This window comes from Aythya marila (assembly GCF_965140915.1).
Source record: "Aythya marila genome assembly, chromosome: 2".
Taxonomy (NCBI): domain Eukaryota; kingdom Metazoa; phylum Chordata; class Aves; order Anseriformes; family Anatidae; genus Aythya; species Aythya marila.
In genome coordinates this window covers 103,087,829-103,102,905 of record NC_139043.1, presented here as the reverse complement: position 1 = coordinate 103,102,905, position 15,077 = coordinate 103,087,829, and the positions used below count along the sequence as shown (strand labels likewise).

The window sequence follows — 15,077 nt, the reverse complement described above, 5'->3', positions numbered from 1 at the left end:
TTACGTGCTTAATATTTTAAGACAAAGACCCTGGTCACCACACTGACTGAAACTGGGTTATGTGGTCTTCTTTACCAATGAAAAAGAAATTGCATTCACTGAAAACCTAGCTTAAAAAAAATAAATAAAAAATAAGCAACTCCAAAACAATTTCCCTAGACGATGTCTCAGATTTCAGGTCGAACTTACCTAAAAACCCTCTACATTAATTGGTCAACAGCAATATCAACAATTTTTTAGATTTTAAGATAAGATATAGTTTATCTTATGCATGTTTAAGATAGATTTCATTATAAATTGAAGCCATCAAGAACTTGATGTTACAAGATCTGTAACATCAACTGTTACAGATCTCCTCCTCCAAGCTTTCTTGTTCTTGTTCTGAGTTTTTCTTAATCCTGTTGTATTTCTCTGCTTTATTGTAATGAACAGGCTCAGCTGTCCACTCATTGTTATCTGCCATGGTTGCTCATGAGCTTAGAGTTTGGTTTTTGGAAATAAAGTTTGTGCAGCTGCGCTGCCTGTGAACAAGGACTTTTATATATGACCTTTTCCTAATGAAATCTGGTCAGCTTCAATTAGATCTGACAAAAAAGTAACAGTTTTCTCAATCATATGAAATTCTAAGCTCTTTTTCTTTTTGAAAAAAAATAGAGAGGAGACAAATGCTCCTACCAAAAGAAAGGCTAGTGAACATACCCATTCCACATTAAACAAAAGCAAGCACGTGGGATAGATTGTCTCAACTGTGGCAGTCTTTGAATATTTTTGGACACCAGATGTAGATTATTAGGTAGTTAATATGAAATTATATTATAATGAGGACTATAAAGGTTCAGCTAATAGAAAATGGACTGTTTACTGTGTAGTACAGAAGTGTTTTCTAACATGATATTGAGAAACTTGCTTTGTAAGGTGTATAAAAATCTTTGATAAAACATCCTTTGCAGAATCACGCAATTCAGAGCTGCACTTGCCCTGGGCTACCTCATAATTTAGAAAGTGATTACAGTAATAGCAAGGATGATTGCTGTCTTTTGTCAATAGTAATCTAAACTTGCATTTCTAAGCTGTTAACAGAATCATTCACTTCCTTTGCAAGATAATTAAAAAAAAATAAATAAATACAGATAATGAAACTGAAGATAAAGCTCTAAGAAAGCACATAAACTAAAGCCTTCTAAGTGATATTAATAGTCTCCAAAGCTGTGGTGCATTACATAGGTAATATGAAATTCAGCTGCAAAACTCTCAAGAATAACATCGATTAGCTAAGTTTTGCAAGAGAGAAATCCTTGTTCTCAAACCCAAACGAATCAGTGACAAAAGCGGTGGCCAGCATGGCATGGTTTGGAACTCACTGCAAGTACAAAGTGTGCCTTTGCACACAGAGGAAGATGGAAATGGAACAAGGGCAGAACAGTGTCCTTGCACTGCACGTCTCCAGAGGTCTGTGCAATGGCAGTGGGTGTTGTAGTGCCATGATGGTAAGTGACTGAAAAAAATTCAGGCAGAGGGCACAAAAGCTGTACCAGCCAAAGGGCAGCTTAATATAAGATACATAAATGAACTTCAAACACTCTGTCTTACCAAAGCTTGTTACTAATCATCACCACAAATCCTATTTAAAAAGTCTCTCCTTGAAGAGATTTATAGGCACCCTTCAGAAGAAAATTTCCTGTTGAAAAGACGGCCTTAGATTAGACTTTCCCATTCAGATTGCAATGAAACTATCAGCTGTGTAATTCCACATTCCCATCCACTTAAAGAAATTGTGAAGTAATATCCTACTGTCAAGTGTCTGTACTCCCTGTACTTCCAAGTTTGCCTCACTTCATAAGCGTGATGCCTTCCCACAGATGACACCATTTTTACTTAAACTATTTTGAACATTACTTGCCTGAAAACTACAAGCAATGTAAGACAGATCTAAAACTCTAAGAAAGCACATAGGTTTTAACTTGCATCTGGTTCCTGGATCTATAAACAACGCACTCTAAAACAAAGGTTTGGACAGGAATAACTTTACTAGCTCAGGATAAACTTCATACCACTGCACTGATCTTATTTCTTCATGTTGGCAAGGCCTTATCATTGCCCTAATTACATCCTTTTGCCAAAATAAACAACATCAGGAAGAAAGGAGGCAGCAATCTGAAAAATGGCAAACATTATTGCATATTTTTTCAGGCTGTGACACTGTGTACATAATTTCCAAAGTCATTTTAGCTTATTGACATGTTTTTGTTAAATCAGGTGAAAAGAATTTTATGGCAGAAATATGATATTTTCTGAATTTTGTTTTAAATGGATACTTCTTGCTATTGTTTTCCCACCTCTGCAAATCACCAATTTGGCAATAGAGCAGCAAGGCAACACAGAAGGTAAATATTTTAAATGGGGTAAGAGTGTGAACATTTTATTTGTCAGAGGTGGGTTAGCATATAACCAGTATTAACTTAAGCAACTAGGTAACACCTAACTGAGGGGCCAATTTGGCCTTATTGACACCAGACCCCCTGAGCCACTTAGGACCACTCTTTACAAGGCAGTCAGGGCATTTCTTTGAATTACAGCTACTCACTTCTCCACTATGGACTGGTCTGCAGAAGAAAAGCTGTAAGCAGCAGAGGAAGCTTCATACAAGCTCACCAGTAGCGTGCCTATCCCTGACATATCAGCTATCCTTCAAATTTTCAGTACCCTATGTATTCCTAAATCTGTAGACTCCACTGCATGCTGGATGGCATTTAAGTGTGTGTTTGTGCTTATGCCATTTCTGTATGTCCATAGCAGAACCAGAAAGTCACTATAGTAGATTTCAAACCTCGTAGAAGATCAGTGTCTTCGTGTTTGATAACAGCAATATGGCAAATATGCAGGGATGTGTTATCACAATATCCTATTGCAGGGCAGTGGTGGTGGTAGTTTGCTTGCAGAATCCCAAAAGGTTCCAGGGCAAAACATCAAAGTTCACCAGAGGGGATATATTTCCCTAGTTTTATTTCAGACCACCCCCTTTCAAGAAAACTACATTTGTCTGGTGATACTGTTCAGTCACTTCTTACAGTCATGACTGCTGAATTTTGAGTTGAAGTGTTTTTAAAAAGAAGGAGCAGCACAAGCATGATGCAAACCTAAGCTGAAAAATATTAATAATAAAATATTGAGAATTTTCCAGCTTGTTTGGGTATAGTTTAACATCATCTAGCCTGAAATCAATTGATACAGTGGTGAGCTGAATGCACTAGTATTCAGAGACAACACGTTTTTTTGTGGAGCAGAAACAACTTGCACATTTCTTGCAAATTTGAGATCTCAAACCCAGAAATACCAATCTTAGCCTTATGCTCTGCAAAGAGAAAAAATATACACTGATAACCCAACAGCAGTAATTTTCATATCTGCCCTTGCATCTGAGGAGAGTTTAACCTAGGGGACAAGCCGTCAAAACTTCCCGGAGAAATAAAAGCCCTTTTTCTTTATGTTTCCTTTCCCCTTCTTTTACAGATAAAGGTCCACTTATAACAGCCCTAAAACTAAGGCATGCAAATACATGTACCTGTTGTAAAATTTTACATACAGTGAATATTTTTCAACTAAATAAGGAGAGTTCATTCAGGTGAGTAAGTATAAGAACAATCTTCTATTTTCCTTTTGAAAAAAAAAAAAAAAAAAAAAAAAAAAAGACATTGAATAGCATGTTCTGGGTGAGAATAGCAGAGAAAAATAGTGAGAATCAGATTCTTTTCTCAGCATATAATTTACCAATGTAGGCCACCCACTGGTATCAATGGGAACTCTGAAAACTTAGCTTCACTTTAAACCAAGATGGTACATAAAATAGCAAGGTATTAAATTTCTTCTAAGATGAGAAATGCTAAAATATTTTTCTGTACCATTCCAGTATGTCTCTCACTTTTCACTCCTCTAGCCTCTGCTTTACATCCGAGTCCTACTCCAATAACTAAAAACCTTATTAGTAGCTTTTCTTACACTCAGATTTGCACCTCCAAGCATTGATAACACCTGTCATGATGCTCTTCAAACCCATCTCCCTAAAATCAGATCAAAGAAAATTGAACCACGAGTGAAGAAAGAACATAATCACCACACCTCCTGTCGAAGTCACTGTCAGTTTTTGTATGTTCCAATATGATTTCCTGTGTAATTTAGAACATCAGTTCTTCATGTTATATATATAAAAGACAGAGTACACAACCGTACCATTTCAAGAGGAAGTTTACAATAAGATTACATGATTTTTGCTTACAAAGACTAGCAAGATAAATAAAAGTTCCAAAGCCCAACACAAGAATTTTTTTTTTTACCGACACTCTGAAGGTGCTTCAGTGAAGTAATAATTTTCTTGCAATCTTACTTTTCATTTCAAAAAATAGTGATGAAAATTAAGTGGTATATTTGCACTGAAAGAAATTTAATCATAAACTGTAGAATTTACAAAATTAACCTAATATACAAACTAAGCTTGAGACTAAATTAATTGAAAAGTAAAATAAGTTAAAATTTGTAACGAAAATACTAAAAAGAAGGAAAGAGCTTTTACAAATGATGCTTCTGAAGATTTTTATAGCAAAAATGTTGTGAAACATACTTCCTTGCCATGATAAAATTTTACTACTGTCTGGTGATAAAACATTGTAAGATGATAACCTCATATTTGGATTAATAATAATTTCTGTTTCTTTTATTAATACACGGAGAAAGTAACAAAGATTTCAGGGAAGTTGTGAGTTGTTTAGCAACTTGGAACTACTAGAAATTATCCATTCTCCTCCATTGACCTCTAGGTGGCACAAAAGATCCTAAACGAAGTAGACCATTTCTGATTTTCCTGGTAATGCTATGCCCTCCAAAATCAGCCTCCTCCAGTCAGCAATTCCAATATCACAGAACACACATTTATTAATCTGTACAAGATAAAATGTCAAAATAACTGGTGAAGTACCAACTACTGTTGCTAAGCAGCTCATTTTTTGCTGCTTTTAATGAAGTACACCACGATATGAATCATTAATTGATTCACCCCAGTACATCTGATACCTCTTCATTTTCAACTTATAATACTTATAAGGAGCAATAGGCTTACTAGAAATAAAAATAAGTTTTGTATTTAATTTAATCTAAGGAAACACTATACGACTATAAACACATACCATTAAAAAAATTTGCAGTCATAATCCAGCAGCAAAAAAATAAAATAAAATAGTAAGGAATAAAACACATCTATTACTTCATCTTCTTTTAGACACCAGTATAAAAGCACATAAAAAAATTAAAGGGTCAGAAAAGTCACATCCATTTAATATTTACTGCAGCAGTAACTAGAAATTAACTTGCTTTTTGACCCAGAAGTGATGCAGCTTTTGGTATGAACATAAGATCAGCATGTTCTGCATGACCACAGAGAATTTTTATATTAACAGTCTAGTATTATGCACAGCAGATGAAGTACCACAGCAGCCCTCAGTCTCTGCACACAAGGATGGTGCCACACTTTCATTTTGCCTCAGTTAAGACACTACTACATTAGACCTCAGAATATTTCTTTTCCTATAACAAAAACATACATGCATACACTGCCTTTGCATCAATGCTGCCACTGGTTTCCTTTATCTCCTGTCTTAACCAAGTCCTTCTCACTCACATGCGAGCCTCAATAAAATAATAATACAAATAAAAATATACAAATAAAAATTTAAAAAATCACCTTCCCCTTCTAACGTTCCCTCTGTATCCAATTGCCCAGACAGGACTGTCACTGTTCTATCATCCAAAACATTCAGTCTGTTTTACTTCCACTCTTCAAAGACTGAACATGATGATTCCCAAAGTGACACAGAAATTTTGTCAAAGCATTATGTGGAAGACCATCTTCAACAACAGGCAATAACAGAACATTGCATCATTTGTCCACAACTAAACAAGAAAGGAATTTCTCTCACCTGGCATAGAAATCTTTTGGTGGAACAACCTCCTGGAAGAACTGTAGCTGGTACAGGTAAAGTCCAATTATGTGCCCCGCACTGAATATAGCCATTAATACACACAGACAGCTGAATATCAGCGGATCAAATACTTGGCAAAAAGACCACCATGTACACAGGCCCAAAAATACAAGGAAATACACAGCAGAGGTCAAAGATGGCACCATCATACCTGTCAAAACAAAAATTTGAAGGGTTGGAAAAGTGTGGGAAACACCAGCATTTGGTTAATACTTAAGTCTGACAAGTGCATTATACAACTTAATCTAGTTAGTTTTATGCTAATTATTAGAATTAGCTCTTAAGATTGCTAGATTGCTATTAGCTGGGAGACTAAAAGGATCTTTTTTTTTTTTTTTTCTTGATTCACTTAATCCATTCTTGATTCACTTAATCCGTAAACCTTTGGGCTTTGTACACAACGTTGCTTCAGACCTTGCTCCAAGATGAAATCTTCTCTCACATTTGTAAAGATGTTTTGCAAAGCATGGAGAAAACCAGAAATGTGGCTGCAAGGCCAACCAATGGAGACATTGCCTGAGAGCACTGGCATGTTGGATTTCAAAATGAACTGTAAGTATACGATGTTAAAATGGCACGACGAATGAACAGTAAAAAGCCTTGTCATATAAATCTTGAAGTATCTTGAGTTAATAAAAATGAAAAAAAAAGATACATATAGTGAAAATAAAAGCTATCTAGAAAATATTCAGTAGATTTTTTTATTCTTATAACTCATAGAAACTTGAAATTTGCATATGACAAGCAATCTGCTGTCGTACCTATGTATATTGATTTTGCTCTTACCCAAGTAGCAGAGTATTTCATTTGTTAAAATGTCTGATTGGTGAAGGAAATCTGATGTTCTGTGTGTATCCCACAAAGAAATGAGGAAGCAGGAAAGATATACACGTCCAGGAGTGGAAACCAAGAGAAAATGACATAGAGACCTTACATGCAGCTTAGCAGCTTAGTGGGGTCACTGCAGTAACAGTACTGAAGCTAAGAGAACTATGTAGGGATGACTGCCCCCACTTGTTTTTAACTTCTTTACTAGTGCATCTGAATGCTGCCTTCCTTCAGGACAGATCTGCAGGCTCCCGGTGCCCCATGGCTCCGGTATGGCCACAGCTGCCTTTGCTGTGCTCCAGGGGGTCTCTCCCCGACAGACTTGTGACATGCCCGAATGGTAGCCCCAAACATTTCTGTCCCCAGCTTTCACAGAGCAGAGTCCTTGCAAGGCAGCAGGGGACAGAAAGGGTTTCAGAAGGCAGAGGGCTTCACTCTGGATTTTAATGGCAGAAATTGTCAAAAGCTGGCCACAAGCATGGGATGCTGGGCAAAATGTGTACCATAAGGATCCTTACTCATGGTAATTTTGTTTGAGTATGATTCTTGCAACCTTCTACATCATGCTTCAGACTACATCTTCAGCCTAGGGTGTTTGTTTCTGCTCTGGCGTATAATCTGCTGACTTTTCCATAGGCTTGCACTTTTAAAAGCATGACAGAACCACAGGGATCATCTATTCTGACTGTCTCCGTAATGAAGGATATAAAATTTTACCCAGTAATTTCTGCCTCAAACCTATAACTCTATATTTGCTTCCTTCAGAAAGATACTTTGTCTTAATTTAAACACTTTAGGAGAAGGAGAATATGCGATATCCATAAATAAGTTGTTTATACGGCAAATTACTTTGTCTGTGAAAAATTCAAAATTTATTTCCGGTTTCAAATTGTTTTAAATATTGAGTCACATTATAACTTCTGCTAGATTAAATGTCTGCCACAAATATGTAGGTTCTTTGTACCCGTGTCAGTACTTGCAGACTGCAATCAAACCATCATTCATATATATATATATATATATATATATATATATATATATATATATATATATATAATTTTTTTTTTCTTGGCACAGTGAATATGGAAGTATTTAACTAATTAAGCTTGAGGTCTCTCTTTGGAATATAGGCTTCCCAGACCTCAAGCCCTTTTTGTAACTTTCCTCTGAATACCTCCCAGTCCTCAGTGTGTTTTGGAATTATGCAGACAAGCTGCCCAATGCCACTCTGAGAAAATGCCTCCTACCACTTATGTGTGATACTTCTGCTTCATCTTCCACTGGTTATGTTTTGTTTATATTCATGCAACTTCAGAAAGACACTGAAATAATTTCCATTTGCGCATACCTGTCAGCCATTCTTTTTCATGGTATCTGTCTTCCCTGATGTCATTCTCCACTGTGATCCACATAGCCTATTTTTTCCCCCTTTTTTTTTTATTACTTAGAATTTGGCTACATCTAGGGCTGTTAGATGAGTTTGCATTAGTGAAACAGCCTACCTCACTGAAAAATCCACATCAGTCCTGTCCTTGTCATCCAAAAAATTTTATACCACCTTTTTTTTTTAATATATATTTTAGCATACTTCTATGTTACTCATACACTTGCACTTATGCTTCATATGTAGGGATCCTGTTTAAACATCACATAGGCAGATAAACGCTAATTTACAACTGCAGGAACATATTTTCAATCAATTTTCTACAACCAACAATAATTTTGTGTACTTCAGTTCTCTCTGTAGCTGATTATGTATTACTAAAGAAAATGTTATATACGCTGTTGATGTATCATATCAAAAAAGCTATTTTAAACAACCAACATTAAAATCACATCAAAAATCATTGTAAATTCTGCTACACACTTTTGTTATACACTGCATGGTTCACCTATTAATCATTTCTTTTCCTTTCCTTTCTTCCTTCCTTCCTTCTTCCTTTCTTTCTCTCTCTCCTTCTCTCTCTTCCTCTCTTTTTTTTTTTTTTTAAAAAAAGGCTATATGAATACGGTTCCTTTTTACACTTGGAACTGGCAGTACCAAATCTATAAATTCATGTTATTGCCATTTATAATATGCAACTATTCACCATTTGGTTATAACAGAAAACGTAAAAGTCACATGCAGAATGATAGGTCCACGTAGCAGTAGCATAAAAAAAAATAAAGCAATTCAGCATACTCCAGTGCCTGCCAAAAAGTTAATTTAAATAAAATCAGCAGCAATTTCTTTTCCCTTAAAAATTTCCATTGTTATTCCCGCAGGTGCCAAAGCGCTGAAAACTCATTTGTTAAATTAATAATCTAATGGGCTCTGGAGGAAATTTTTCAAATGCACCAACCTGCTGAACCAAGTAAAATTGTAACAACAACTTTTCCAGTGGTGGTTATCATGTTGCCAATAAACTCCCTCAGTTTGGATGCAAGGGAAGCGATTCTACGCAGCAATTTTAATTTCATCGTTTCCTCAAATTCTCCTTCAGCACCGTCTTCATCATCCAGATCTTCTTCATACATCAAAGCATCATCTGGCTCCAACTTTTCTCTTACAGCCTAAAAAAGGAGGGGGAAAAAAAAAAAAAAAAAAGAGAGAGAGAGAGAGAGAGAGAGAATGCAAGAGAAAGAGACAGAAAGGGGTTTGACATTAAAAAAAAAAAAAAAAAGAAAAAAGATTAAAAATATTTAAAAATTAAGTCTTCTTATAATCTCTGACTATATGCAAGGAACAAGAGAAATATGAAAGATGTACTAAAGCTAGAGTTGTACATTGATGGCTCCCACTTCAGATCTGTATCAAGAGAAAAGGATGTTAAGAGTTGTCTCAGAAAGACTTCAGTCTTCCGACACACGCACAACTGGCTGCATGTTCATTTTCATATGAAATTTGATCTGGTTTGCTCAGCATTCTTTCCATCTTGCAATGTATAATCTCAAACTCCTCTTTGGATATAAGCTTCAGACACTAAGCCAAAGTGCCTTTCTGGTTGATGCTCCTAAGCTAACCTCACTTTTCAACCCTTTCTCAGACTTCTAACACAAAACCTGAGCATGAATGATCTGAGACAGAACAACAAGGGCTGAGATAAATGGTCAGATAGCTCATGGGTGACAGAAGGGCAGGTTGGGAGAGAAAAACTATGTCCAGCAGAGACCTGGGGAAAGAATGAGAAATGATGAGGTTGGCTGATGTTGGAAAAAAAGAAAAAAAAAAAAAAAAAAGGAGAAAAAGTCAAAAGGAGAGAAGTAGTGAAAGCTTGAGTGATCTGCAACAGCTTAGCATGGGAAATGAGACCAGTGGCTTAGAACTGCACAATGGAAAAAGGAAAAGAAGGAAATGGGAAAAGGTCTCTCATACTTGAGTGGTTTGTTAGGATTTGGCAGTGGCCTTCACCATCAAGTCTCCATCGTATCTTGGAGACCAGAAGACATACAGAGCTCTTGAGTGATGCAGACTAAATCACCAACCTACTGTGAGAATCACCAGGATTAGCAGGAGGCCCACCCAGAGATACCATTTATGGAAATATTAGTCATTCACAGTGGCACAAAGGGGCACATATACATACATACATATGTATACATATATACATACATACATATATATATATACATATATATATATTTATATATATATATAAATGTAATAGTTTCAAGCCAGAATTTCACTCTGTAATACATCATAGCTTCTTTGGCACTAATCTGAATTTATATTAGCTAATGTTCTGGCCAAGCAGTATCTGTGTGTGTGAAAGTGAGAAAGAGAGATTATTGATATTTTTCATTAGAATAGCAATGTTATATTTATTGGTGACTTTTGGCAGCAAAAAATTCCACACTGACAGATAAGATTGCAGTAGGAATAGCTGAACTCTAAGCCTGCTTAACTCAACCAAATTCTTCAGTATCATTTTGTTATGTAGATTCCCAAAGGGAAAAAAATTCTCTCTGGGCTCCTTCATTTCACCTCTAAGCTTGGTGCCAACTATCTCCTCCTACTTTGGAACATTACCAATGTTGTGAATGCCCAGAAAAAGCCCACTCATTCTCAAGAGCATCTATTTCACAGACAATGAAATATGTATTAAATGCAGTAGGGCTGATCTGGGAAATCTACCTTTCTCTTGGACATAACTGGCTATTTCACTAACTATATGTATTTCAGGACATGCAGCACAAAGAAGTTTACAGTCTGTTCATTGTTGCAGCTCCTTTCTGAGCTCCTGTTTAGACAGGAGCTACTTAAATAGTCAGAAACAATGGTGACAGGAGTCTGAACGATAGATGCTGATCTCAATTCTACTACAGCTGTTTCAATGAGAAGGGCAAAAGTAATAATCACTTCTGCTTAGGCTGTAATTACCAGATAAATCTGCTCCTCTCCTAGTCCTCTTATGCTCAGTCACGCTCCTCCTGGACTGGCTCTACTGCTCTGTGCCTTTAGCTTAATATTTTTCCAGTGAACAGTGAAACTTTCAACAGTGTTCACACCACAAACCAAAGAGAATCAGCGGGATTGCTGGGTATTTAGAAGTTATGAGACAACACTCCAGCTATACAAAGGTCTATGTACCTGTGTGAAGGAGACCATTGTTTCCTCAGCTAGAGCTTTCAACATCCTGAAGACAGTAAGCATTAAAACATATAATTACTTAAAATAACGTGAAAGGAATAATTTCAAAATAAGATATTCCAAGGGAGATTTTGAGGACAGGTATCTGTATGAATATCATGAACATGAAGACAAGAGTCTTCTCTATCAAGAGTCTTCTTCTATCACTGAACATGAAGACAAGAGTGATACATTTTCTACAGCTTAGAGTGAATAGGAGTTCTGTCTAAATCGCTAATATAGTACTTTATATATGCAGGAACAAGACATGAAAGTCTGAAGAGTCACAAGAGAAAATAAAAATATATTATCCATATGGAAGTAGAAGTTCTTGAGGGAAAAATGTAACATTTAAAATATTTTCAAGTATAAATTGGAGGAAAAAATGCAATACTTTCAAGAACAAAATAAATACAAGGACAGAGAAGTAAGAAAATCACATAAAAACAGCCCAATGAAAGCTGGGACTTTAATGTTTACTGTCTTTTCCCCCTCATCGCAGGTGCCGAAAGCTGAATTTCACACCTTGCTGTCATCAGATTTTTTTTTTGTTAGATTTTCCTATCATGATGAGAAGGATCATATATATATATATATATATATATTTTTTTTTTTTTTTTACTTGACAAGACTAATCACTCTTGTTTCATTGATCAGAAGAACCTTTAGGCTACATTTTGTCTTAACAGTTCGACATTAATAATCTGGTACTGACACACATGAAACAGCATGGCCAAGGAAAAGCACTAGGAGGGAGACTACTTCACTCAGCTAGGATACTGATGAGAAGGAGATGATGGTCCAAACTTTCCAGGAACTGAGGTATTTTAAGCATAGCTAAAAACTTGAAAGTTGACGAGTTTGGTGAGGCTGGCCTAGAGGCCCCCTGCCCCAGCAGGGCCACCCAGAGCAGGGTACCCAGCACCACTGCCAGGCCCCACAACCTCTCTGAGCAGCCTGTGCCAGTGCTTGGCCACCCGCACAGCACACAAGTGCGGCCTGGGGCTCAGAGCCTGTGCCTGCTTCTTCTTCTACAGTTACTGGGTACCACAAGAGGCAATGGGCACAAATTAGGGGGTTAGTTTCTGCTAACAAACTTGATCAGTTTCTGCATCTCTCTTTGCTATTCAGAAGTGCTTTTAAGGATGTCCTTACCTTTATTCTATCTTGTAGTGGTCTTATTCATGCCCTAGTCAATGACTATTTCAGTGAAAAGTCTTTGAGAGATAAACAACCATAGGTTTCACTTTTTGTATACAAGCATATCCCTTTGCAATTTGGTATCCAAGGTGAAGTGAAGTAGCCGGAAGGCCGTGTTCCTTTTCTGAAGTAGCTGAAAGGCCACGTTCCAGTGTATATCAAAAAGACAAACTTTGGATTCCCCTGGTTTCATATCCACCACCAACCAACTGGATTAGCTGCGACAGTTTTCCAGCTTTTCACATCAAACACTTCAAATTGCCAATGGCAGGCAAACAGTGAACAGCTTTTACATCCAGCATGGTGATAATGTGCCTGTTGTTTTAACACTTTCTGATGATTAAATAGCCATGCAAGTACACGCTCATCATAGAACACCATTACTCCAGTCAGACTGTTTTGCAAAGCTCTTTTTACTACGTGGATTAGTCCAAAGCTACAAACCCATGCTACATAGGCTACAGTTAGAAAAATACTTTTACTTCCATAATAAATTACTTATTATGCAATTACAGGATCCCTGTGGATGCTGATTAAATCAAATAAACTTCTTCATTCACGGAGTATAGAGCATTTGTGAAGTCATAAACATGTGTTTCCATGACCTTTGCTCTGCAGAGCAGGGCCCCAGGACTTTTTATAAACAGTCTAAATGCAGTTTAGGTTTTTCAGCAATCGTGTGCAAGTCCCAGGAGTATTTATTGTAAAACATTTTTTTAAACTGCCAAATTGAGATAGAGCACAGGCAGGGAAACAGTATCGCCTCTGTGGCAGCTACAGCAGCTACTATTGCAGCCAGGGCCAGAATGTCCATTAGCTACTTTGGGGGCTGGTTTATTAACATCAAACTTTTACATGTTTCATCTGGTACAGTATAAACACTGCTGCATAAAGATATCCTCTAGTCCCAGAGATATATTTACTAACAGGAAGCTCTAACTCCAACCAAAAGCCCATTCTTGCTTCAGAACATTCCTTGCTTTGTACCTGTGTTTACTGCTATTGTCTCTGTAAACACAATTTCACAAATTTGCTTTTTTATTGACTTTACAATTCTAGAAAGGAAAGGAATGCAATGATTCAAAAATCCAAATGAGCAACAAAATTTTAACTAACTAAGGATACGTAAGTCTCCCCAAATGAACACAAATTCTATGCCTGTGAATGCATTGCATTAATTATCAGCACCTTTCAAGCGTGTGCTGCTAAGCTCACAAGAGTAAGTTCTCATGAGAGTTCAGGTGCTTCCTCCCTCCAGTTGGCTGATAAATGCTGTACAAATAGCTTCTTTTGCAGTATTTTGACATTTCCTCCCAGCCAGTACCAGGAAATAAACAGAGAGGAGTGTGAAAATGAAAAACAAGCCTGAGAAAAATGTACAGCTAGGTGAACTTTGCCAACTTTTTTTTTTTTTTTTTTAAGATGTTGCTTCCAGAACTTTTAACAAAGGTTAAATGGATTCTGCTGTGTCAGCTCAATTTACGTGTATATTATGTGGGCATCTGAAAAGCTACAGAGAGTTGCAGTGATGAGCCTCATTATCCAAGCCAATGTTGAGATGACACTTTTTTTTTCCAGTGTGTGGATCACAGGCAGTAGAAATACGACCTGCAATTAGATTGTGTAGTAGTGTAGTAGTGTCCTCTTTCAGCTGCAATACAGTTAATTTTCTTCCTAGTAGCTGGTACAGTGCCACGTTTTGGATTTTTCATGAGAACGGTGTTGATAACAGAGGGATGTTTCAGTTGCTGCAGATCAGTGCTCGCACAGAGCCAAGGGCCTTTCTGCTCTTCATGCTGCCCTGCCAGACAGGAGGTTGGCGGTGCACCAGGAGCTGGGGGGGGGGACACAGCCAGGACAGCTGCCCAGTCTGGCCAAGGGGATGTCCCACACTGTGTGTCACCATGCTGAAAAATAAAACCAAGGGTGGATTTGGCCAGGGAAGCTACCATTGCCTGGGGACTGGCTGGGCATCAGTTGTTGAGAGATGAGCAATCATGTTGTCCATCACTTGTCTTTTTTTTTTTTTTTTTTTAATTATTATTATTTTTATTCTTATTATGCTGTCCTTGACATGAGTTCTCACACTTTTACCCCTTTTTGATTCTTTCCCCTATCCCACCGGAGGGGAGTGAGCAAATGGCTGCATGGTGCTGAGCTGCCTGCCAGGTTAAACCAACGCAGGCAGCAGTACCTGAGATGGCAGAAACCACGCATCCCAGCAGCACCCCCAGGGCTGACAACCCCTTGCTCCCAAGGCAACCTGCCCGTCCTGTGGTTGCACTCTGCACAGGGCCTTTATGAGCGAGAGCCTGGAACAACCTCTGGAGGAGCAGGGCTGGAGCTCGCTGATTTAAGCACACTCATGCTGCCTCTGCATTACCATCAGGGCTGCAGAACTCACCCCAGCA

The 15,077-nt window shown here is 37.5% G+C and overlaps 1 protein-coding gene across 1 annotated transcript in view; it reads right to left on the bottom strand.

Moving 5' to 3' along the window:
• The window catches only part of PIEZO2 (piezo type mechanosensitive ion channel component 2), a 311,014-nt gene that overhangs the window by 117,938 nt on the left and 177,999 nt on the right, over window positions 1–15,077 (bottom strand). The window contains exons 6-7 of the mRNA XM_082754254.1: window positions 9,200–9,410; window positions 5,967–6,180 (exon numbers count right to left, since the gene is read on the bottom strand). Coding sequence (XP_082610380.1) covers window positions 5,967–6,180; window positions 9,200–9,410 — 425 coding nt within the window. The remainder of the gene's footprint in view (window positions 1–5,966; window positions 6,181–9,199; window positions 9,411–15,077) is intronic.